This window comes from Schistocerca serialis, chromosome 1 (genome assembly GCF_023864345.2).
Source record: "Schistocerca serialis cubense isolate TAMUIC-IGC-003099 chromosome 1, iqSchSeri2.2, whole genome shotgun sequence".
Taxonomy (NCBI): domain Eukaryota; kingdom Metazoa; phylum Arthropoda; class Insecta; order Orthoptera; family Acrididae; genus Schistocerca; species Schistocerca serialis.
Genome location: NC_064638.1, coordinates 549,354,041 through 549,380,972, shown reverse-complemented (window position 1 = coordinate 549,380,972; position 26,932 = coordinate 549,354,041). Strand labels below are relative to the sequence as shown.

General features: G+C 41.9%; 1 protein-coding gene across 1 annotated transcript in view; it reads right to left on the bottom strand.

The window, feature by feature from the left end:
• LOC126414230 (uncharacterized) overlaps positions 1-23,353 on the bottom strand; it is a 171,171-nt gene extending 147,818 nt beyond the window's left edge. Inside the window, exon 1 of the mRNA XM_050083332.1 lies at positions 23,033-23,353. Within this exon, the coding sequence (XP_049939289.1) occupies positions 23,033-23,353 (321 nt within the window). The remainder of the gene's footprint in view (positions 1-23,032) is intronic.
• Between the last annotated feature and the right edge of the window lie 3,579 nt (positions 23,354-26,932).

Genomic DNA, 26,932 nt, shown 5'->3' with positions numbered 1-26,932 from the left:
TCTTACTTTGCAGACGTGTCGGCAGTAGTTGACTACTGAGTCTATTCTGCCGACGCAACCATGTTTCACAAACACACGGCGGATGGGCTGTGTCGACAGTGCGACAACGGCTTGCGCCAGTATTGTCCAGGGAGTGCACTCCAGCCACTGGCGTCTGATTGGCGGCTCCCGGTGGTGGCAATCGCTAAGTGCACAGTGGCTAGTTGGGTCGTAGTTTAACCCTCGCTCCATCAGGGATACAATCACCATAGTATGGCAAACGACGCCGTTGAATCACTGACGTGGATGGCTGTACCAGCACACGAACATCGTGCGACCTTCCGCACACTGCAGTCGCCCACTCTACAGTGGTCGACAGTTCACTGCTCTTTGCCATGGAGGTGGGCTTTCATTACAAGGTCCTCGTGTAGGTATCACGTAGTCAGCCAATGGTATTGCTGCGACCTGGATTTATGAAACAGCTGTGTTTGCCATGATATGGTTATACCATCGTACTGGAACCTGACTGGTGGCATTATAGTGAAGCAGCTGCCTGTAGCAGTCTGTTGCAGTTACGCTGTAGTCAGGCAGTGTCCTACAGGAGCTGGCTAGCGGTGTTTTATACGCCATGAGCTATGGGTACGGTCACGTTGATTCCATGTGACCTTTAGTGGTCACCAAAGGCACCATCATAGCTGTGGTCTATGTGAACGTTGTTGAGGACCATCCGTATCCAGCAAGATAATTTCCGTGTCACAAGTCCGGTATTGTCCAACAGTTATTTGAGGAGAAACATTGAGAAATCACGTCATCTTGCCCATTAAATTCGCCTCATCTGAAAGCGATAGAACGCATTTCGAATGCTACTGGGTTGCAGCTGCGTACCTATAAACGACCGGCCCACTATTTATGGGACTTTCGAGACCTACGCTTAAACACCTGCGGCCACATACCTCCGGAAACTTACCAAGCACGCATAATCATGCTGTATAACGTTCCAGCGGTGGGCAGACGTGCTATCTGGAGGATGGTCTTAATGGTTTGGCTTATGAGCGTGTATTGATGGAATACTTTCGAGTGTGAAATTTTCGAGTGTGAAATTTTCAAGTGTGAAATTTTCGAGTGGGAAAGATATTGTAAGGTTATGATACCATGTGAAAACTCCCAGATAAGTGGGAATATTAGTGCTTCGATGCAGAGTAAACTGATTCAAAGTGAGGAAATGGCATCTGATGAGCGTCTCGGCAAACTTTGATAAGTGCCTAAGAGACGAAGTGCGCAAGTCACTCTAAACAGACCAGTCGACGAACTGGTAGTAACAGTAACAAAAAATATAGTTTTGCTCCTCAAATAATTTATCAAGCGTTAATTAAAAATCAGTATTGGGACTGTGTGTTACTACGCAAGATGCCATGAACAGCAACTGAAATCCAGTATACTACCAACATGAGAGACTCTAAGAAACCACTTTGGCCGATATGGCCTTGACGCATTAAAGCTTTGAGTAAAAGTGAGCTGTTGGTGAAATGAACCTTTGTGCGAGAGACAGATACCGTTTGAATCTTTGATTAAGACTAAGGCACTGGTGAATAGAAACTTCGTCGGATCCTGAAAATGGCAGATCAATAATAGGTTCAAATAGTTCAAATGGCTCTGAGCGCTATGGGACTCAACTGCTGAGGTCATTAGTCCCCTAGAACTTAGAACTAGTTAAACCTAACTAACCTAAGGACATCACAAACATCCATGCCCGAGGCAGGATTCGAACCTGCGACCGTAGCGGTCTTGCGGTTCCAGACTGCAGCGCCTTTAACCGCACGGCCACTTCGGCCGGCCTCAATAATAGGAAAAGGCAAATATGTTCATTAGAGTCTTCACCTGGCACACATTAAGAACTACCTCGACCTAGGTAAAGTGTCCCTTTGACGTGAAATAAATAAGAGGCGAAGCAATCGCTCATATAGGGCAATCATTGGGAAGTAAAACGACTTTAATCTAGAATAAGGGACCATCTCAAGATTTGCTCAGTGGTATACTTAAAGCATAATTATTTAAAGCATTATTGCTTAAAGTATAATTACTCAAAGCATAATTTCGCACATTTCAGTTGTGACATGATTAAAAGTAAATATGTAATCTCAACGAGTAATAAGCCAAAAATATGAGTAACAAGTATCAAGAGATCCAATCTTGCCTACCTGAGGATTACCTGATGATGATGAATATTCTTCACCAGCTGCAGACGCATCTTTTCATCTGAATCCTCTTCTGACAACGCCTTTCTTGTAAAATGGCCATTGCGTCGAAAGGTCAGTTCTTTAGTCTTTCCATCGATGATAATTCTCGACTCTTGAGCTCCATATCTTTTAGTTTCCGCATTTGTTTTCTGTACAAGTGGGATGTTTTCATTCAAAACTTCCAGTTCAGCTGAAACCATCAGCATCATGTGGACGAAGGAACTGTCTATACAAACCGTAGACTGAGCGGCTACTAGTACGCTGAAAGATTGAACACCGTAGAGTATTTCATATGTGGGTGACCGATAAATGTTTCCCGGAAACCAGAGAGGCACAGGAAATAGACGATAAGACTCAGGAGAATCTTCGTCGGAACTGAGGAAAGCACGGACGAGTATTGGAGTGGAGACCCAAAACACCATCGCCAGGCAAATCGCTCCCTGCGAAAAATCAAGCGTTGTGCGTATGTGTCTCAGATGAGGTGCTGTGTGACAGGAGACAGTAAGCTATTATATTTAGAAACAGACGGAGGTAATGTTTGAAATAAAGGCCTACCTAGTATCGCTGTTCCTTAAACTAAATTATAACATTTCATCTATTGAAGAGCTTCATATGTAGCACAGCAAAGAAATAGCTTTATTTAAAAAACAAAAATGTTACTGACACGTTTACTTGGAGTTTGTGTGCCATACCTGCATATAGCGATAAACTCTACGTGACTGCTGTAGGTAAGAGCTCCGGATGACCTCGCTGATTTCGCCGTTACCGTAGAGTCTTCTTGTGTCTGACAACAGCTGTAGCAGTTCCTTCATAGTGTCGCCTTTGTAGATGAAGAAAGCTGCCTACAATCAGGTAATAGCAACAGCCATAAATTTTAAAAACTACCAATTACCGTGAAGAACGAAAAACAATTAACTTATAATAAGCTCCGCAGTTCAACAGAGATAACCTACAAGATGAAATCTACTTCATCTGGGAAGCTGAAGTCAAGTCTCGTAATAGGGAGCTCAATCTATTAATCCACACCTCCATCCAAGGTTGGCAGCGTAACCCCCTACGGAGACGTTAAACCAAGGACTGGCATTTTGGAATCGTGATGGCGGAGAAAACTTTATCAACAGTATTTTGCTGGGACCTGGAGAAGAGGTGGTATTATTATTATCATTGGATTTCGATACGTACCTATACAGCCGTCTCAACAGCGGAAAGACGGGACGACAGCGAGCTTCGACAGATCAGAATTTTCATTAGGGTCATGCCGTACTCTGGTACCAAGTCACGTGGGCTTACTCCTGTCATGTGACGCCGTGCAGTCGATTATCATGTCAGTTACGACGATATGAAGATAATGACAACGCAACACAAAGCCCCCGAGCGGAGAAAACTCTGACCCGGCCGGCAAACGAACCAGCGCCCCTTCGGTAATCTGTAGTTCTTTAATCACCAGACACTGTTGCGCTCAGTGTCCCATTAAGGAAAATCCGATAAGGAAATCAAGTATTGTGAATTGTTTCGCACTGTGTGATGATGACAGTACGCTCCTTGTCATTAATTTCCTTAACTTTGCACTTATAGACAACATTCGAGGAAGTAACCATCCCACTTCTTATTTACTCATACGTAGATGAATGTAGATAAGAATACACTGACACATATTGTATTTTTTCTGTGGAATACGAATCTGGCTTTTGATCATTTCTGTCACACCTTTTAATTACCTTCTCATTTCGGGTGATCAACCCAGAACAAAATAAAGCATCTCGCAAGGTTCAAAAGCCGCTGCTGAACCCTGTTGCAGGCTCATTATCTGTAGCATGGGCACAGTAGATTTTGAGAGAAAGTCTGCTTATAAAGTTCCCCGAGCATACGACGTAGAGTGGAAGTGTAGGAAAATATTTTTGACAGGTCAGCATTGCTCCTAATAACGATATCTTTATTAGGCGGGAACGTCTCCGTATGAAAACACTTGGGAGATCTTGCTAATACCTGAACTTTTAATTTGTGAGTTGACACGGCTTGAAAACCAAGAACATTTTATTCAATTTGTGAATTATTTTGAATGTTATGTTTGCTGCATCTGTAAGAACAACTTGCCTGTCGCACACGGTCAAACATAATGCAGAATTGTGAACTAAATTGTAAGTCTGCGGCTGAGTACAGTTGTGTGCTAACACCTCCTTATCAAAACGTACAGTTTACTTTTAATCTTTGTCTCTTTGATACAGAAAAAGCGTTATGTGGAATATATTATGCGGTCAAAAATTATGAAGTACCTGGAACAGTAATACACATGTCTTTGTTGGCAAAAATGTCTTTATTCTTAATTTCTCGTGATGTGTTTAGGATTACACTTTCTTTGTTGGCAAAAATGTCTTTATTCTTAATTTCTCCTGATGCGTTTAGGATTAAACTTTCATCAGAATTTTAACGTCGGTACTCAGTATCTCATAAGCTCTACTCATGGCGATACCACATTGGTGCCCAAACTGGAGTGGTAGAAACGACGAGATACTGTTTATCGATGTTAAAGATTTGACGATAGCCAAAACGAAACACGCCATGAGAAGTTAAAAATAATGAAATATTTGCCGATCAAGACAAAGCTACAATTCAAAGTGCCAACAGGGTCGCAGACCCACTCAGAATCTTACTTAATTTGATGAGAATGAGTTTCTACATGCCATAAAAGACGGAAATCCAATTCGGTCTTTTCTCCCATGATATCCTGAAAGACATGAAACTGTGCAATCACTTAGGTGCACTGTTTCTTCAATGTAAATGGATATGCTGTGAAACTTGGGCCCCGTGGCGGGCAGACCGTTCGCCTGGTGCAAGTCTTTCGAGTTGAGGCCGCTTCGGTGACTTACATGTCGATGAGAATGAAATGACGACGATTGGGACAACACAACACACAGTCCCCGAGAGGAGAAAATCTCCGAGCCAGCCGGGAATCGAACCCTGGCCGTTAGGCATGACATTCCGTCACGCTGACCACTCAGCTACCAGGGGCGGACAGTTTCTTCAATAACGAAAATCGCTTGACTCAGAACAACAATAACACTTATTAATAAAAGTTCAATGCTATCATGCAGAAAATGAATCTTGGGAATGAAAATTTCCCGGTACAGAGGACGTCACATGCTATCTTGGAGAGTCATGTACAGTTGCAGAAGTAACTTCTTGCGTTCTCCATGGAAGCATGCTAAAAGCCTTATTGTTCATGGCGTATATTAATGACGTGGCAGACAATGTTAATAGAGAAAAAGTCGGACTTTCCACATGTGCCGCAGTTATCTTTATTCAAGGAGTGTTTTAAAAAATGCCACACAAACATTCAGTTAGATTTTCATAACATTTCACAGTGGCGACTGGAAACTCTAAAAGTATACGGGGTCTTACAAAAAGGTACGGCCACACTTTCAGGAAACATTCCTCACACACAAATAAAGAAAAGATGTTATGTGGATATGTGTCCGGAAACGCTTAATTTCCATGTTAGAGCTCATTTTAGTTTCGTCAGTATGTACTGTACTTCCTCGATTCACCGCCATGATTTCATACGGGATACTCTACCTGTGCTGCTAGAATATGTGCCTTTACAAGTACGACACATGTGGTTCATGCACAATGGAGCTCCTGCACATTTCAGTCGAAGTGTTCGCACGCTTCTAACAACAGATTCGGTGACCGATGGATTGGTAGAGGCGGACCAATTCCATGGCCTCCACGCTCTCCTGACCTCAACACTCTTAACTTTAATTTATGGGGCATTTGAAAGCTCTTGTCTACGCATCCCCGGTACCAAATGTAGAGACTCTTCGTGCTCGTATTGTGGACGGCTGTGATACAATTCGCCATTCTCCAGGGCTGCATCAGCGCATCAGGGATTCCATGCGACGGAGGGTGGATGCATGTATCCTCGCTAACGGAAGACATTTTGAACATTTCCTGTAACAAAGTGTTTGAAGTCACGCTGGTACGTTCTGTTGCTCTGTGTTGCCATTCCATGATTAATGCGATTTGGAGAGAAGTAATAAAATGAGCTGTAACATGGAAAGTAAGCGTTTCCGGACACATGTCCACTTAACATATTTTCTTTCTTTGTGTGCGAGGAATGTTTCCTGAAAGTTTGGCGGTACCTTTTTGTAACACCCTGTACACACTACTGGCCATTAAAATTGCTACAACAAGAAGAAATGCAGATGATAAACGGGTATTCATTGGACAAATATACTAGAACTGACATGTGATTACATTTTCACGCAGTTTGGGTGCATAGATCCTGAGAAACCAGTACCCAGAACAACCATCTCTGGCCCTAATAACGGCCTTGATACGCCTGGGCATTGAGTCAAACAGAGCTTGGATGGCGTGTACAGGTACAGCTGCCCATTCAGCTTCAACAGGAGACCACAGTTCATCAACAGTAGTGACTGGCGTATTGTGACGAGCCAGTTGTTCGGCCACCATTGACCAGACGTTTTCAATTGGTGAGTGATCTGGAGAATGTGCTGGCCCGGGCAGCAGTCGAACATTTTCTGTATCCAGAAAAGCCCGTACAGGACCTGCAACATGCGGTCGTGCATTATCCTGCTGAAATGTAGGGTTTCTCAGGAATCGAATGAAGGGTAGAGCCACGGGTCGTAGCACATCTGAAATGTAATGCCCACGGTTCAAAGTGCCATCAATGCGAACAGGAGGTGACCGAGACGTGTAACCAATGGCACCCCGTACCATCACGCCGCGTGATACGCCAGTATGGCGCTCAAGAATATATGCTTCCAATGTGCGTTCACCGCGATGTCGCCAAACACGGATGCGACCATCATGATGCTGTAAATCGAACCTGGATTCATCCGAAAATATGACGTTTTGCCATTCGTAGACACAGGTTACTCGTTGAGTACACAGGTTCGTCGTTGAGTACACCATCGCAGGTGATCCTGTCTGTGAAGCAGCGTCAAGGGTAATCGCAGCCATGGTCTCCGAGCTGATAGTCCATGCTGCTGCAAACGTCGTCGAATTGTTCGTTCATATGGTTGTTGTCTAGCAAACGTCCCCATCTGTTGACTCAGGGATCGGGACGTGGCTGCACGATCCGTTACAGCCATGTGGATAAGATGCCTGTCATCTTGACTGCTAGCGATACGAGGCCGTTGCGATCCAGCACGGCTTTCCGTGTTACCCTCCTGAACCTACCGATTCCATATTCTGCTAACAGTCATTGGATCTCGACCAACACGAGCAGCAATGTCGCGATACGATAAACCACAATCGCGATAGGCTACAATCCGACCTTTATACAAGTCGGAAACGTGGTGGTACGCGTTTCTCCTCCTTACACGATGCATCACAACATCGTTTCACCAGGCAACGCCGGGCAACTGCTGTTTGTGTATGAGAAATCGGTTGGAAACTTTCCTCGTGGCATCACGTTGTAGGTGTCGCCACCGGCGCCAACCTTGTGTGAATGCTCTGAAAAGCTAATCATTTGCATATCACAGCATCTTCTTCCTGTCGGTTAAATTTCGCGTCTGTAGCACGTCATCTTTCGTGGTGCAGGAATTTTAATGGCCAGTAGTGTAAATGTAAAATACTGCGCTTTCCAAAACAAAGATATGCAGATCTCCCAGAAATATAATTAAACACATCAGTCATGTCGACATACTGAGAACCTCCACACTGGTTTGTCAGATATATAAAACTTGCGAAATAAAACATCCATGCCTCTAATAAAGAGAATAAAAACGGGTACGTCAGTAAATATTATGTGTCGAAGACTGCTCTTCCTGAGTGGCACCTTTTATATATTTGACAAACCAGTGTGAAGGTGTGTTGTTATAACTGAAACACATCTTCAGTGTGTCAACGAGACTGATGGGTAGTTATATTTCTGGGACATCTGAGAATCTGAGGATGACAGCTAGTTACTGTCGAAACTGGACATGAAATAAATTATTTCACATCAAGCGATATTGGTTTCTAATATTATAAATTTTTCTATAGTCTGTCGTAAAAAGCTCTCAAGGGATTCTCACTTGAGTTCACGAAGCGTCTCTGCAGTACTGACGTGTTGATCTCACCTACCGGTAACAAATCTAGTACACTGTCTCTGAACTCCATCGATGTCTTCCTTTAAACAGACCTGATGTGGCTCTGAAACATGCGAGCAATAAGATGGGTGCAGTTGTGTTCTGTACATCGCCACCTTTACAGATGAATCACACTTCCCTAAAATTTTCTCAATAAACCTTAGCCAACCATCAGCCTCCTCCACTACCATTTTTACGCACTTGTTCGATTTCACATCGCTTTCCAACGTTAGAGTTGGATATTTAATCAATATGACTGTTTCAAGGAGGACAGTACTAATGGCGAACTCCAACGGTACAGGATTTTTTTCGTTCTCACCCGCATTAAATTACATTTCGCTACCCTTACAGCAAGCTGCTATTCATCACACTGACTAAAAAAATTTTGCCTAAGTCATCTTGTATCCCTATACATTCACATAAGGAAGACCCCTTACCGTACGCCACAGCACGATCAATTAACAGCCGCAGCATTCTGCTCACCCTGTCTGTCACATCATTTACGAATGTGCAGAATAAGAGCGGTGCTATCGCATTTTCCTGGGACATTCCTCACAATAGCATTGTTTCTGAAGAACACTCGCTTTCGTGAATAACGTTCTAGTAAATGTTGGTCTTCGAGCCACTCACATTTGTGGGAAGCTGTTCCAGATGGACGCACCTTCGTTGATAGTCGGCCGTGGACTACCATGTCAAACACTTTCCGGAAATATGGGAAAATGGAATCTGCCCGGCGCCCTTCATCCATGGTTCGCAGGATATCATGTGAGAAACAGGGAGAGCAGAACTTCGTGAGCCAGATGCTTCTGTATCCGTGCTGATTAGTGGACAAAAGCTTTTCCGTCTCAAAGAAATTTATTATATTCGAACTGAGAATATGTTTTTGCGGTTGCTGTCATTTTTCGGCTCCATCCTTCATTCCTACTTAAGTACACGAGTTATTCGCACTGTTTCCGGTCTCGCTTGGGGCTTTGCGCAGGGCGAGAGATTGGGGATAAATGCAAGCTAAGTAAGGGAACTACGCCGTAGAGAGCTCTCTGCAAAACTTAATTGAGATTCCATCCGGACTTCTCTAATTATTGTCTTCAGAACTCGCCTTTACTAGTCTTTGCCAGGAATGCCACTATCTACGTCCTCCATACGGGAGCCTATACGACGGGAGAACGACGGTATGTTTGTACAATCCTCATGCATGAATGATTTCATAAAGGCGAAATTTGAAATCGGCATTCCTTTTGCTGTCTTCTATTACCAAATCAGACTGGTTAATGAGTGACTGAACAGAACCCTTTGAAATTACTGCATCCGTCCTTTCAATGTTATTTGCTGTATAGCAAACAGTTTCGGTGGCTCGGTACACCAGTTTCTGCGCTGTGTGCATCACGAATAGCCACTCTAAACGTTGTACAAATATACTATTTTTTAATAAAATGATTAATTAAATACTCCACGATTAACATTGATCAGTTGTATGGTACGCTAAACTGAAAAATCCTGAAGTAATCTACTAATCTATAAAACTAACAGTAGAAACTGATAGTGTGGTATCCACCACTATTAAATCTTCGCACCGAGCAGCGGCGCGCTCCTCTACGCGCACCCCAGAAGGCCATCGTTGGCCGCACTTCTCCGTGCGCAGCTCTCTGCTAGCATCGCAGACCGCTTCAAATCACTGAGATTGGCCACCCAGAACACAGCGATTGGCCGCCCAGGATATACAGCGATACCAGGCACCGGCTTATTAACTATGGAGCCTTTTTTGTCGTCATCACCGATGTCTACAAGCCAGTTCTCTTGGTACTATGTTCTTCATCACAATCCGGAAGTGCTGCACTGCGGCGGACTGTTACGTCTCTTGGACTGGTGTACCCGCTGCTCGATGTTGACTTGGTAGCCTAGTACAACGTGAAACAATAGTGTTCAGGCTTCTAAACTCTTGTTCCGAAGAGTCTAGTTGGTACTTGATAAATTTGTACACAACTTATTCTGAAACGTAAATCTCGATGCAGGACAAGAGAACTATGTCACCATTAAATTAGAACAAAGTTTAAACATGTTACGCATTTATCACACGATACGAAATCCAAATAACTAGTACACCAAACAACAGGCCTGCGAGAAAGCAATACGTTTGCTATGTGACTCCAAAACAAAGTTATTCTGATTAAAATTTTATCTCTTAATATTGTTGCTCTTTGTCTTAATTTTGTAAGCAATCACTATAACCAGAATTGTTATTGTAATCACACAGAAAAATAATTAAATCTGTTGACCTATCTGTGCTCAAGGGATGCTCGTCTGTCCTGCAAACTGTTGCTATTACGAATATTGAAGTGACTGTCCAAGACCAAATTGCCTCTACCCCACCTGCGATGTGCAATGCAAGACGGTACCTCAACAATTTTTACAAAAATGCTTCTGCAGCCTACAACTTGCTACATGCAGTGCGAGTATACAAAACAGATTCATGAAGGCAAAGAATGGGAAACGAGGAAGTCAACTAACAACCGCTAAATGAGAACAGAGACTATGCTTCATTAAGCCAAAACAATACATCTTTTCATGAAGTTCTCACAACTAGACAAGTTATCAAACTATTTCTTAATAATTGCCCTATGTACAATTATTTTCCTTGACGCTTGCTTCATTTCATTCATGTGCTCCATTATATAACTTCTCAGAGTAAACTTTAAACATATACAATGTTATAACAATAAGAAACTACACAATTAATAATACGTATATATAAAAACCTAGATGACCTTAGAAAACTTACCTTCTGGCGTTCTTGCATCCATATCTTTTCCTCAGAATAGATTAACAAAAAAACTTTTTCAAATAATGCTGCCTCCACTACAAGGGAGGTCAGCTTCCATCCTCTCAAATGAAGTACATTGCTAGACTGTCTAACACACTCTACTTGCTACGCTCTTCTAAAAAGTATCAGGGACAGATTTACAAAGAATACGGTTATATCGATGCTACAGATGTTGAGTACATTTATCAAATTTTCAACTTCGTTCACAATTATTGCTAAAACTTCCTGAAAGTTGTCATGGCAAACAAGACAGTTCCCTTTCAAACGGACTTATGACTTTCATCGGGATTCCACATTACACTTGCAATTTTTGGATATTTGTATAACCAACATCAGTTTATACTATTTTCATAAAACATTCGCCTACCACTTGCCGCTTGGTGACAGAATTATTTTTATCAGTGTTGTGTTAATAAACTGTAGAGGTGTGATAAAATTGTTGTGTTATTCCTGATTGTAATTGATCGATGTGTGAAAGAAACTACATCAGGAATAAGTAAACCAAAGAAATAAGCCCCTATGTGGTAGTAGTTCTTTCACAAGAACAGCGTCAATAATATCTGTTTATCAGTCTAGGTAAAGCTATCAATATGACAATAAAAACATCTATATGTCATGTCAAAGTTATCAAATTCTGAAGTGCAAACTGTAGAAAGGCGTACTTATGTTACATGAATACAATGAATGTACAAAACTTATCAAAGGACCAAATGCAGCAAATCACCTATGTCATACCATCCACAGAATACACAGAACCTAAGGTAATGTTCAGGATGAGCATCACAAGTAGCTCTGGCAATAGGACAGCATCAAGAGTACCTAAGTGTCAATGAGACGTGGCATTTACTGGTATAAAGGAAAACGTGGAAGGGAGTACCCACCAATGTAACTTTTTTATCACACAGCCGATTTATTTAACAATACATAATCATAAATTTGTTTCCTTTACAAATTAACAAATTTGTGAAATGAATAAGCTTTTGCAAGAGAAATCAAAACAAGAACAACATGACAGTAATTACAAGGGACCTAACATGCAATCCGCCCGTTATCGGGTGAAACAGCGGTGTTTACTGCCGCGATGGACACAGTTTCTCTTACTAAATGCCCTATGGCAGCACATTAAAACATATAAGTAATATTGATGACAAGGGTGTTTTAATTGCTCAAACAAAGGACATATTTCTTTTTTATTTAGAAACTATGTTTCGAAAGGTTTGGGGTTAAGATACGCACCTATGCTTAAAGGTTTAACAAATTAAGAAACATTTATGAGAATGATAAGGCTTGCTTCAAAGCAAGCAACCTTTTCATTTCAATCAGCAACAAGGTGTGACTGGATTCCAACCCGTCTCTTTTGACAATCTTATTCTGACTAAAGCCCTGTGACAGTGGGCTGCTAATATGTTAAAAAAGTGGCTCTGAGCACTATGCGACTTAACTTCTGAGGTCATCAGTCGCCTAGAACTTAGAATTAATTAAACCTAACTAACCTAAGGACATCACACACATCCATGCCCGAGGCAGGATTCGAACCTGCGACCGTAGCAGTCCCGCGGTTCCGGACAGAGCGCCTAGAACCGCTAGACCATCGCGGCCGGCAATATGTTAAAAGTTAAATTGCTTTTCAGTTATGAAAATCACTGTGAAGCAACGTTTTAAAACATTACGTATGAGCACTTATTACAAGAGAACTCACTCGGTGGAACCACAAGATCCACTTAAAAATATACCAATAACGGTCCAGTCTTTCAAAGACAGGAACGCACAGCTCAGTACAGCAGGTGGTTCAGATTATCTCAAATTCAATTACAGTCAAGGAATCGAACCGGTTAGCATCGAAATCTAACCATAAGACCCCTGTTCGTTTAACGGCAACCTTGCCTTGGTACGATTGTTCCGACTGTGTTTCCGACCAGGAGCTGATTCATTAAAATATTAATGATCGGGTATGAACTAGAAAGAAGTGGTAATATAATATCAGAACAAATTTCCTAATGACGGCTAGTGTCTACTACAATACTACGGTCTATATTTACGACCAAAAAGCCGACCGAGTAGAACTCTGATGCTCGGGTGAAAACCAGAAAATAATTAGGGGGTCAGGTAGACAACGACACCAGTCACCACGAGGATTACAGAATGTTACTCCCCTTTATCAGCAAGCAGCTCAATGCATCCACGGTGCGTCGCGACGCTTACTGAGTAGTGTCGCTGACAGTCAGGTAGAAGGGGGCAGCCAGGCCACGAGCGGTCGTCTGACAAAAATGTTGCCATCCAGCGACCTGCTGTTTGTAGTCGACGTTGACCCCGGTGAAGTGCTCCGGTGTCTTACCTCTGCGCAGGCCCTCCTTGCTTAGCTCGTGGCTTCGGCCGCTCGGACTTCGTGACCGCCTCTTGCCGCGACGCTACCACCAATCCCCAATCTTGGTGCCAGATTTCTCGGACCAGTGAACCCGTAAATAAAACGGAAAGCAAAGAACTTCTGAGGACACAACCCATAGATACCAACTCTTCGTCATAGATATTGGCAACGGGACGCAAGAGGGATAGTCGATTCCACCCTTGAGCTAGTGGCACCAGACAGAAAAGTCTACTAACTTAATGGGGCCACGGCTCAGTCAATATAAGTAAAGTAATGAATATGACAGTATAAATATATTAATATGTGATGTCAGAGTTATAAAATGCTAAGATGAAAGTCGAATATAGGCATATCTATGTCATATGCATAAAATGAATGTATATGTATTCCACCTATTTCACCCACGCAATGTTGTCAACAAACACACAAAAACACAAAAACTATAAATGACTTGTCCACATATACTATTTCGAATGCGTTCAAACATGGCCAGCATATGTGAAGGTAATATGTTGGAAAACAAGTCATGGAATACCTGTTTAGGACCTACTTACACTGTTGTGTAACATTGCAAGATGGAGTAACAATGTAGACTACCAGCTACACTGCCCCCATACAACTTGTGTAACCAGTAGAATACAACCAGTAATATAAAATATTAAGGTGACTACCCTGCACTAAATACATCCACTAGATGGCACAAGCCATCTACACCATACCACAACAAAAAGAGCGATACAATTCTACTAGGATGCAGTGCTACATAAAGCATGCGTTAACAATATTAATCCATGAAGAAACAGCAAATATTTGAACAGTAAAGCATATAAAAGTCAATCACTTGTATTTTATACAAGCAAAGCACCACATTCTTGTCAACAGTTTATATGTAACTTACTGACATGTTCAAACTAGAAAAAGTGTGCAACTGAAACAGAATATACAAACATGATCTATCCCTATACGCTGTACCGCATAGTCAGATATTGTTTGGATATGTGAAGGAATATTTGTCATACAATGAAAACAAAAACATGGAATAAATGTAGGGAACCCACATACGGTACTTGACTGAATAATGTCGCAAGTAATGTAACTGTGGAAGACAACTACTTATACCAAACTCAGTACTACCTGTGTAAACGGGTAAATTACCAGACACTAACATACAAAGTCAGCAAATGTCACAGACACTATGGTTTCATGTCAATAGACAAGTCAAAATAATGGACAGTCATAAGAATGTTAAGGTAGATACCCTGGAATAATTGTAACTATTAGATGGTACACCCTGAACAACTACGTTTTATCTTAACAAAATGAGTCATAAGAATGTTAAGGTATATACTCTGAAGTAATTGTAACTACTAGATGGTACCCCCTGAACAACTACGCTATATCCTAACAAAAGGAGTTTTACGAGCCTGCAAGGATGCAGTGCACCATTGAGGATGGCTCACCATCATCAGTTCATGCAGTATCAGAAAAAGGTTTTTGATTAGCAAACTATTCGGAAAGTTAGTCATATTTATTTAAACATATGCGAACAAACAAACAAAAAATTTAAAATTGCATATTCCCATGAATAAATGTATTGCAAACCAATACACACGTTAGTCTTTTAAACCAAATGAACACCAAAAGTCACTGCATCCATGTAATCAAAATCTCGAACGAAAGGTACTAGCCACACACGCCGTCTATAAGATAAACCACATACTAACGAACTAGTGAGGAGGTCACACAACATGCCAGTAAGAAACTGTAAATAAATCCAAACTGTCTGTTTAATGTAAGACTGTGACAATGTGTCTGTTTAAAGTAAGACTATGAACAAGTAACGCCAGGGCCTTGCCTCAGGGATAACATCAGTTGCCGTTATATCACCGAAGTTAGGCGCTGTTGGGCTTGGATAGTACTTGGGCGGGTCACCATCCGACTCAGCCGAGTGCTGTTGGCAAGCGGGTTGCACTCAGCCCTTGTGAGGCCAGTTGAGGAGTTACTTGACTGAGAAGTAGCGACACCAATCATGAAAACTGACAACGGCTGGGAGAGCGGTGTGTTGACCATATTCTACTTCGTATCCGCATCTATTCAAGGCCCCTTTGTTTGTTTGGTTATGGACATATGACAGCAATCCGTGAGTCGACCATAAATACACATACACAACCAAAACCACTGGCAATTTTGTAAGTAATGTCCAGTGGAACCCAAGTGAAGGAACCCGTGTAAAATTGAAGATGAGTGCAGAACCACTGAAAGCGTCACACACGACTAAAATAACTGCTTGTCAAAAAGAGGGAGACACTGAACAATATCTAGTGATAATTCTTGGGCTAGCTCACGCTGTTCTACCACCAAGCATTTGACAAAAGGTCAATGACAGTAACGCACGCGCAAGCATAGATCCCCAGATGAAAAATCCACCAAATACGCTACAAATCTTATATCCCGTTTGAAACTGAGCATAGTCAGGTAACCCATATTAAGTAATTGCATCATGAAACATCCAATTATCTATGAGAGTGCATTAGCAGCATGTGCGTAGTCGATGCTATAACAGTTAAATGACTGTGACATTTGTTGACGTTATATTACATTGCTGACTGCATTCTGCTTGGTTGCACGAGTTTTACAGGGATTGGTGTAAGTGCTTGTCTTACACCGCTACTCCTTCTTGCGACGTTACGCAGTAGCATATATAGGTTCCATAAAGGTATTCTATGGTTTGTTTTCCAATGTAATTCACTCATGTTATTTTGTTTGTTGAACGCTTTGTCTGGATAGAATTAATGGATTACATACACATGATTAGGTATAATATAATTTTTCATCGGTATGAACGTAATTCTTTGGCACAACATTGGATATGTATGAAGTTTTTTCACATTTGATGTTACTGATAATGTATCATATGATCTACTGGTAACAGATGTTATGTGGATGTATATTGATAATTTCTGATATGCACAAGTTAGATAACTGTTCCTGTTTATTGATATTTGTTTTGTGGCAGTACATGATATATGGGCACATTCACACATGAAAGTTGATCAAGCTGAATAGTTTCTTATGGGTTTTTTCATACATTCTGCATATAATAAGATGTAGGCGGTTTTCTACATTTGATCTTTATACACATTTTGAACACTCGTTTTATGCAAATGATATAAATATGACATTGCCTTTTTGATAGCTGATAGCTGATAGCTGATACTCAGCTATGTTGTCGTTGTGCAAGGGCTACTCTCACATAAATGCATATTTCTTTGGTTTACTTGTTTCTGATATTGTAGTTTCCTTCATACATCTGTTATTTTCTTCATCTATTTTTGTAGATTAGTAGGTTCTTTCAGGATTTTACAGTTTAGTGTATCACTCAGTTTGCTAATTTTAATCATGGAGTATATAATTAATGATTTTATTAATAAATGGTATACTTGTACAATTTATAGAGTATAAGTTCGTTATGGTAGACTATATATATTTACATTTTAATTATATGACAGTGGAGGTGCCTGTTGATTTTATGAAATGATTACTGTACATTCACTTGCATAATACTGATTCTAATTCTGTTTTTGATTTGGCCTATGTATTTGCATACGTTTGCATGGTAAGTAAGCTGATGTGTTGTTGTTGTGGTCTTCAGACCTTAGACTGGTTTGATGCAGCTCTCCATGCCACTCTATCCCGTGCAAGCTCCTTCATCTCCCAGTACCTACTGCAACCTACATCCTTCTGAATCTGCTTACTGTATTCATCTCTTGGTCTCCGTCTACGATTTTTGCCATCCACGCTGCCCTCCAATGCTAAATTTGTGATCCCTTGATGCCTCAGAACATGTCCCACTAACCGGTCCCTTCTTTTTGTCAAGTTGTGCCACAAACGTCTCTTCTCCCCAATCCTATTCAATACCTTCTCATTAGTTATGTGATCTACCCACCTAATCTTCAACATTCTTCTGTAGCACCACATTTCGGAAGCTTCTATTCTCTTCTTGTCCAAACTATTTATTGTCCATGTTTCACTTCCATACATGGCTACACTCCATACAAATACTTTCTGAAACGACTTCCTGACACTTAGATCTTCACTCGATGTTAACAAATTTCTCTTCTACAGAAACACTTTCCTTGCCATTGCCAGCCTGCATTTTATATCCTATCTACTTCGACCATAATCAGTTATTTTGCTCCCCAAATAGCAAAACTCCTTTACTACTTTAAGTGTCTCATTTCCTAATCTAATTCCCTCAGCATCACCCGACTTAATTGGACTACATTCCATTATCCTTGTTTTGCTTTTGTTGATGTTCATCTTATATCCTCCTTTCAAGACATTGTCCATTCCATTCAACTGCTCTTCCAAGTCCTTTGCTGTCTCTGACAGAATTACAATGTCATCGGCGAACCTCAAAGTTTTTATTTCTTCTCCATGGATTTTAATACCTACTCCAAATATCTATTTTGTTTCCTCTACTGCTTGCTCAATATACAGATTGAATAACATTGGGGAGAGGCTACAACCCTGTCTCACTCCCTTCCCAACCACTGCTTTTCTTTCATGCCCCTCGACTCTTATAACTGCCATCTGGTTTCTGTACAAATTGTAAATATCCTTTCGCTCCCTGTATTTTATCCCTGCCACCTTTAGAATTAGAAAGAGAGTATTCCAGTCAACATTATCAAAAGCTTTCTCTAAGTCTACAAATGTTAGAAACGTAGGTTTGCCTTTACTTAATCTTTCTTCTAAGATGAGTTATAAGGTCAGTATTGCCTCACGTGTTCCAACATTTCTACGGAATCCAAACTGATCTTCCCCGAGGTCGGCTTCTACCAGTTTTTCCATTCGTCTGTAAATAATTCGTGTTAGTTTTTTGCAGCTATGGCTTATTAAACTGATAGTTCGGTAATTTTCACATCTGTCAACACCTGCTTTCTTTGGGATTGGAATTATTATATTCTTCTTGAAGTCTGAGGGTATTTCGCCTGTTACGTACATCTTGCTCACCAGATGGTAGAGTTTTGTCAGGACTGGCTCTCCCAAGGCCGTCAGTAGTTCTAATGGAATGTTTTCTACTCCCGGGGCCTTGTTTCGACTCAGGTCTTTCAGTGCTCTGTCAAACTCTTCACGCAGTATCGTATCTCCCATTTCATCTTCATCTACATCCTCTTCCATTTCCATAATATTGTCCTCAAGTACATCGCCCTTATATAGACCATATGTATACTCCTTCCACCTTTCTGCTTTCCTTTTTTGGCTTAGAACTGGGTTTCCATCGGAGCTCTTGATATTCATACAAGTGGCTCTCTTTTCTCCAAAGATATCTTTAATTTTCCTGTAGGCTGTATCTATCTTACCCCTAGTGAGATAAGCCTCTACATCCTTACATTTGCCCTCTAGCCATGCCTGCTTAGCCGTTTTGCACTTCCTGTCGATCTCATTTTTGAGACGTTTGTATTCCTTTTTGCCTGCTTCATTTACTGCATTTTTATATTTTCTCCTTTCATCAATTAAATTCAATATTTCTTCTGTTACCCAAGGATTTCTACTAGCCCTCGGATTTTTACCTACTTGATCCTCTGCTGCCTTCACTACTTCATCCCTCAGAGCTACCCATTCGTCTTCTACTGTATTTCGTTCCCCCATTCCTGTCAATTGTTCCCTTATGCTGTCTCTGAAACTCTGTACATTGGTTTAGTCAGTTTACCCAGGTCCCATCTCCTTAAATTTCCACCTTTTTGCAATTTCTTCAGTTTTAATCTACAGTTCATAACCAATAGATTGTGGTGAGAGTCCACATCTGCCCCTGGAAATGTCCTACAATTTAAAACCTGGTTCCTAAATTTCTGTCTTACCATTATACAATCTATCTGATACCTTTTAGTATCTCCAGAATTCTTCCATGTATACAACCTTCTTTTATGATTCTTGAACCAAGTGTTAGCTACGATGAAGTTATGCTCTGTGCAAAATTCTAACAGACGGCTTCCTCTTTCATTTCTTAGCCCCAATCCATATTCACCTACTATGTTTCCTTCTCTCCCTTTCCCTACTGTCGAATTCCAGTCACCCACGACTATTAAATTTTCGTCTCCCTTCACTACCTCATTAATTTCTTGTATCTCATCATACATTTCTTCAATTTCTTCGTCATCTGCAGAGCTTGTTGGCATATAAACTTGTACTACTGTAGTAGGCATGGGCTTCGTGTCTATCTTGGCCACTATAATACGTTCACTATGCTGTTTGTAGTAGCTTACCCGCACTCCTATTTTTTTCTTCATTATTAAACCTACTCCTGCACTACCCCTATTTGATTTTGTATTTATAACCCTGTATTCACCTGACCAGAAGTCTTGTTTCTCTTGCCACCGAGCTTCACTAATTCCCACTATAGCTAACTTTAACCTATCCATTTCCCTTTTTAAGTTTTCTAACCTACTTGCCCGATTAAGGGATCTGACACTCCACGCTCCGATCCGTAGAATGCCAGTTTTCTTTCTTCTGATAACGACGTCCTCTTGAGTAGTCCCCGACAGGAGATCCGAATGGGGGACTATTTTACCTCCAGAATATTTTACCCAAGAGGACGCCATCATCATTTAACCATACAGTAAAGCTGCATGCCCTCGGGAAAAATTATAGCTGTAGTTTCCCCTTGCTTTCAGCCGTTCGCAGTACCACAACAGCAAGGCCGTTTTGGTTAATGTTACAAGGCCGGATCAGTCAATCATCCAGACTGTTGCCCCTGCAACTACTGAAAAGGCAGCTTTCCCTCTTCAGGAACCAGACATTTGTCTGGCCTCCCAACAGACTCCCCTCCGATGTGGTTGCACCTACGGTACGGGTATCTGTATCGTTGAGGCACGCAAGCCTCCCCACCAACAGCATGGTCCATGGTTCATGGGGGGGGGGGGGTGGCGATACCATCATTATTCTTTATGCATAAAGGCCTGGAAGTGCTGAGAGAGGACAATTTACTGTCTCACCTATTTTTCGTATGTGGAGAATTGTTAAAGATTTCATTACAGCCTGACGCACCTTGATGAGACTCTAGGAAGTTAACAGCCTGAGCAGACATTGATGGAGCCTGGCAGGACGCTAAAAGCATGAGGTATTTTTATGGTTATTAGCTCATAGAAACAGCATGTTTGGAGTTGAAAGCAATTGGCAGTGAGCCCATCCCTTATCAAATCATCCCAGACAGGTCCACAGCCACACAGGGCAGCCTTTCGTCGAGACAGGACTCCTGCAGAACAATGCTGCGTTACCTGCCATGGCGCCAGTGGAAGCCTGGGCGTGGGCAACGGTCTAAAGGAACATGTCTACACAGTGGAGTCGTAAAGAGGGATGCAAGTTACATCACCACATGAAACAAAACAGGCTAACGTACTGCCACTCTGGCATTGTCAGGGTGTATAGATCACAATCGCTACTTGCTCTAAGCTGCACCTATGTAGAGAAACTACAATAGATTTGATCACTCAAAGTCTGCTCAGCATCAGATCAATTCAGGTTGCATTATCCACATTTTTAGGGCCAGACTACCTGAGTCACTCCACTAGTTAAACTGTCTCTGCCAACTAGGATCCTTGTCCAGTGTAGTCCTAAACCACCTATTAGTTGTTTACGATATACAATCAATAACTTGTTTAGTGTAATTTATGTCTGTTGTATTTTTTGGAAAAATAAATATTGTTAGAACACTACAACTATGTCAGAATTGTAAATCATTTATATAGTCCCACCAGGGTTACCGTTCAATGCTGTATTGAGACTCTGTAATTGGTTGCTATATAATAAATAACATCGAAAGGACAGCTGAAAGTGTTTCATTTTATTATGTAAGTGAATGACCGAAGTTCCTCAAATCTTCAGTTAGAAGGTTGGATATACAAATATTTTTCTTTTGCTAAAATCTGATGACAGTAGTTATTGTAACACTGCGTCTTATAAGTGTTTGGCACGCAAGTTTTAAGTTTTTGAAAGTGTCTTCCGGTCGTGGCCAGGCAGTAGAGGTTAGTGCAGCCCATGTGCTACGCAAGTAAGCCTCTGGACAGTAATGTCGACATTACGTCAAAGCACTCCAGACAGATGGGGTTTGCGACACCGGTCATGGCCGAGCTACGAAAATCTGAAAAGACAAGTGTGTGACAATCTTACCCATTCCTCCGCCCCCAGTAGGAACAGCTCAGAATCGTACCAATAATGGTATAAATAATCAAGCTTAAGTACAACATGCTGCGTGCATCGATATTTTTACAGATGCACGAATTTCTCGTTTGCATGTTATTTTTTGAACAGAGAGTGCAACCGTCTATGCTTACTCAACAATTTCCGAATTTGGTTGTTAAAGCACGGTGCGTCTTTTACTTCCCTAACCCCCTTATTCGCAAGTGCTTCTCTAGAGCGAAATTTATAACCCCTTTAAATTTTGTAGATATTTTCTGTGAATAATTGTACCTCTGAGGTCCTGTTTCTGTAAGTATAAATAATTTCTATCAGTTGGGAATCGTGTTCATTGTGGAGGTGGGTACTTAACACCGAGAGATTGCACTGTACTTTGTTTTCTGACTCGTGAGAGCCAACCAGCTCGTGTAGGTCTTCATCCTTTTCAGCCTAATATCCAATAAGGCACGAAGTGTGGCAGACGGATCCCAGTGGGGAACATCTGGAAGGTGAATCCCATTTGCGTCATTCGTCTGATAACTAAGGAAACCTCCCGAAAACTTTGATCGGAAATGGTCACTGAGACTTCTTAAATCTATTCCTCGGGCAATGTTATCAGCTGTCGCAGACGAAGATTAAATTTAGTAAATGTATTTGTTATGTAAGTGTGAGTACGTTCCACACTCTACGTCGTGGAAGAAACAACGACACTTTGAGAGTGATTTCACGTTGGGCGTCAATGTAACCTATTATCGGTTACAAATTTCCTTCGTCTACCGCCAGTTACTTCCCTGACGAAGACAACAGATTCTTCAGGTTTGTTTGCATCAGAATTATTGGCTAGCGTCTGGATTTTCGTAGCAAATAAAGGCACCAAGTCCACCAAGAACGGTTTATACGGTGATGAGATAATGATATCGATTGCCCCCATAGAAGCCTTAGGGAAGTAGGAAGCAGCAGACGCTGTGATCTGCCCAGATCTGTAGTATGGACGGTAGCCAGATTTCATTTCTCAACAAGTCCCACTACGGTGACTCCGCTTGTGTCCACACTATTTGTGCGATTTTTTATATGGACAGCTGTTCTCAGCCAATTAACGTCTCCGACTTTTATCACCGATTATCCCACAGAACGTTTAGTGGAAAAGCCAAGCTCAGGAGTCCTGAGCGACATTTACATGCAATTCACTGTGACATATCCTCATTAATCGGATTTGTTCGCCAAGTATTAACTGTGGTAAACAGAATACATGATGTGTTGGTATAGTTTTGTATAGAGCACGATAACACAGGCGTGTCAAGGAAACAACTGGATTAAGATAACACAAGGTTCAACACTTCAAGATACCGAGTACTTGTATACCTACCTTGGTCAGAAATCCAGTACATGCAAAAATAAGCAGATAGCACATTGCGATCTCTTCCAGCTCTGGTGGGGGGTCAATGATGAGCTTGAGGCCCGAGAAAGTCGGCAGCCACGCGAGGGAGACCAGCGACACGGCGGCGCACACAGCGGACCGGGCGCGCCCTCGACCCCGCCGCGGCCACCACAGGCCCATCAGCCGGCGTATCGCCGCTCCAGGTCCCAGCAGCGACTGCATCTCCTCACGCTTTACCAGCTCCATCACAGCGGCGGTAGCTTCGCGGATTGCTGCTGCCCAATGAGACGAGCCTACAACATCACCCATGCTTGCTCCGATTTCTACAATTGCCGAGATCTGCAAAATAAGGAACCTAGGTTTGAAGAAACACCTAGTTAAAATCATTACGTCAAATGGCGGATTGGGATGCCAGTAACGTAAATAACTGACTCTACGAGTTCAGGCAGCTCCTACGAGAAAAATAACGGTGACGTCTGTCTTGTGTATGAAACACCCTTGAGGTTAGGTTTGCAAGTCAACGATGCCAATTATACATCTTCTTATCGAGCAGACCGACTGATGAGCCAAAGGCTTTGCCGCCATGGTAACACCGGCTTCCGTCAAACACCGATGTTAAGAGCTGTCGGGCTTGGCTAGTAATTAGACTGGTGACAGCCCAGGCTTGCCGAGTGCTGTTGGCAAGTGAGGTGCACCCAGCCCTGGTGGGGCCAGTTGAGGAGTTATTTCACTGAGAAGTAGCGGCTCCGGTCACGAAAACTGACAACACTTAAGAGAGCTGTGTGTCAAACAGCCCCTCCTGTGGCAGCTACCGGCTGTGGCTGACAGGGTGTCCGGTCTGTACCTCTAGGTCTTCTGAGGTCTGTTCGGAGGGAGAGTTTAGACCGATTGATAGTGGGCAGTGAAAGAGCAAATCGCTCAGAGATTATTAGATGCCAAAACAGAGATGAGGGATATCATGAAGGATGACATTTTATGCATATTTGTGTTCAATTAACGTGCTGTCTGCGCATGTATATCATTACGTTCCTCTCCCACTTCTCTGTGTCGAATATTTTCAACGTCGGTATAAATTCTGCAACGTACTCTAAATATTTTCTTTCGCCTGTTATCTGTATTCGTATAAAGTTTTGCTGGCATTGTATGTTATATATGACGGAACAAATATCTACCCCTTATTTAATGCTTCGTGATGGACCAACTATGCACATTTCACTAAAGCGGATTTCACTAAAGCGGAACATTACTTTCCATTATGAAATATTCACTCTGCAGCGGAGTGTGCGCTGATATGAAACGTCCTATCAGATTAGAACCGTGTGTCGGACCGAGACTCTAACTCGGGACCTTTGCCTTTCATGGGTGAGTGCTCTACGATCCAAGCCACCCTAGCAGTTCTCACGACAAAGTTCCAGAGTCCGAGTCTCGGTCCGGCACACTGTTTTAATCTTCCATGAAGTTTCGGAAGATTACTTTATGTAGACAACAAAATTTTCGAATACAGCATTAGTAGTGCGCTGCTTGACACAGTCACGTTGATTAAATATCTAAGCGTAAAGCTGCAAAGATGTATGAAATTGAACGAGTTTGTGAGAATTGTAGTAGGGAAGGCGAGTGACCAACTTCGGTTTCTCGGGAGAATTTTTAGGAAAGCTTGGTTCATCTGTAAAAGAGACCGCATATAGGACACAAGTGCGACCTATTGTTGAGTACTGTTAGACTGTCTGGGATCCGCATTAGCTCGAATGAATGGAAGGCATGGAAGCAGTTCAGAGCCGGGCTGCTAGATTTGTTACCGGTAGGTTCGAACAATACGCAAGTACTACGTAGCTGTTTCGGGAATTCATGTGGGAATTACTGGAGGGAAGCCGACATTCCTTTCGAGGAGCGCAATGGAGAAAATTTAGAGAACCAGAATCTGAGGCAGACTGCAGAACGATTCAATTGCCGCCAACGTACATTTCGCGTAAATACCAGGAAGATAAGATTAGAGAGATTAGGGCTCGTACACAGGTATATGGACAGTCGCTTTTTCCTACGTCATGGCTGTGTGCATATACTGTATGCTGCTGTCTAAGGCGGGTGACCTTGAGTGGGACTTAGCCGCTGGAGGAGGCTGCCGCGCAATACGGGCCCCAGTATTACTAGGCCCGTGTTGCTGGAAAACTCAGCTTCCGGTTGCGCAGTCGGGACTGATAAGGCGCGCTGGCGCTGTGCGCGCGTGTGGGGGCAGGAAGTTCTGACATAGGATTAGTAGTGGTGGGGTAGCTTGCGGAGTGTGTATGTACATGTAGATGACTTCTAAAAGAAAATACATTACCATTAGTGACCTCTGAACTGTCAGGAAGTGGATGTGCTGTCTGTATTGCTTTCGAAGCAGTGGTGCTGATCTCCATCAGTCAGAAATAAAGGAGACAATACTTTCGAATAAATGAAAAGAAACGATAGATTTCAGAAATGATTAACATCGAAACTAAGTTTAAGATGTAGACCGGAGCTGAGCAATCAGTGTGTTCAAACCTTGGGCTATTAAGTGACGCTGTTGCACCAGCTGCTCTCTGCAGTCCTATCGCAACCGTGGAGGAGACTGTGGTCCCACCTGATTCGTTTAAAGCATTAGTCTCGTGTCATGCGTTCCGTGGGAATTCGAAGACAAGAGAAAGTTACCTTCACTTTATCGGTGCATGATCCCTGGTTATTTAAAATACCCTCTGTTTAGCGGATTTCTCGTTGCACCGCTTCAGACAAAATTATCAAAACGCAACTATTCATCATACTACTGCATCCAAATAGCTTGTTAGTTCAGTAAATAAGAGGTCTCACTTTATTAGAAATGTCAGTTACATTAGGCAGTATGAAATAAAGAATTTCATATTACGGCGCCCGAGGATGTTTTCCACACAAACATACATTAGTTCCACGTGATTGGCTATTGTTGTTACTTGATTGTCACTTAAGAGGAAATAATACCAGCGATTCCACCATGGTGATCGATAGTGCTACTTTTCACAAACGCTTGCGTGATGCTTACTAGTTACATGTATCATGCAGAACGTAAATCATAAACGTACATTTTAATCAAATTATTGCTGAAAATTAATAGGTAACAAGCGTATTTAAAAGATGTCAGGGCATTTGTTTTTCTCAAATACACAAACAGCAATGTTTCCAGTACACGAACGTAAATATTACGTAACACCTACGCTGAAAAACTGCAACGCGGAAGAACGAACGCTTCACAAAGCAGGCACAGTTGTACGACCCGGACACTTGCGTTTCTAGTCCCTGTTGGGTCATAAAGACTTAGATTTCAGTGGTTTCCGTAAATCGCTTAAGTAATATTCCGGGATACTCTCTTAGAGAAAACCACTGCCGATTTCCTTCTCTATTCTTCTTCAGTATGAGTTGGTACTCCGTTTCTAACGGTGTCATTGTCCAAAGATCGATAAACCATAATGTTCCTTCCTGGCTTTAGTTATTTGTTGTACGTATTGTAATCTTTGTCTTCCGTTACAACATCTGCCCTCTACGGCTTCATCTACTATCACGAAATTTTCTGTGATGGCTTAACATGTGTCTGTATCCTGTCACTATTAATCGTAGTCATTATTGTGGTTTCCTCCCATATTCTGCGGAAAACATCCTTATTTCACATCAGTTAAAACAATTTTCACCATCCTTCTATAAAACCACATATCTGAATCGTAGATTATCTTCCTTTCCGAGAATGATGTCGCTTGACACCTTTTTTAGTGCGGAATATTTGGTTTCAGGTATTTGTAATTCCATGACTTTGCCAGTGAAATATAATAAAGTGATCTTGTGGATGAATTCTACCTCATTCTGCGACAGTTACAGAGTTCTATTCAGGGAATACGCTATTATATC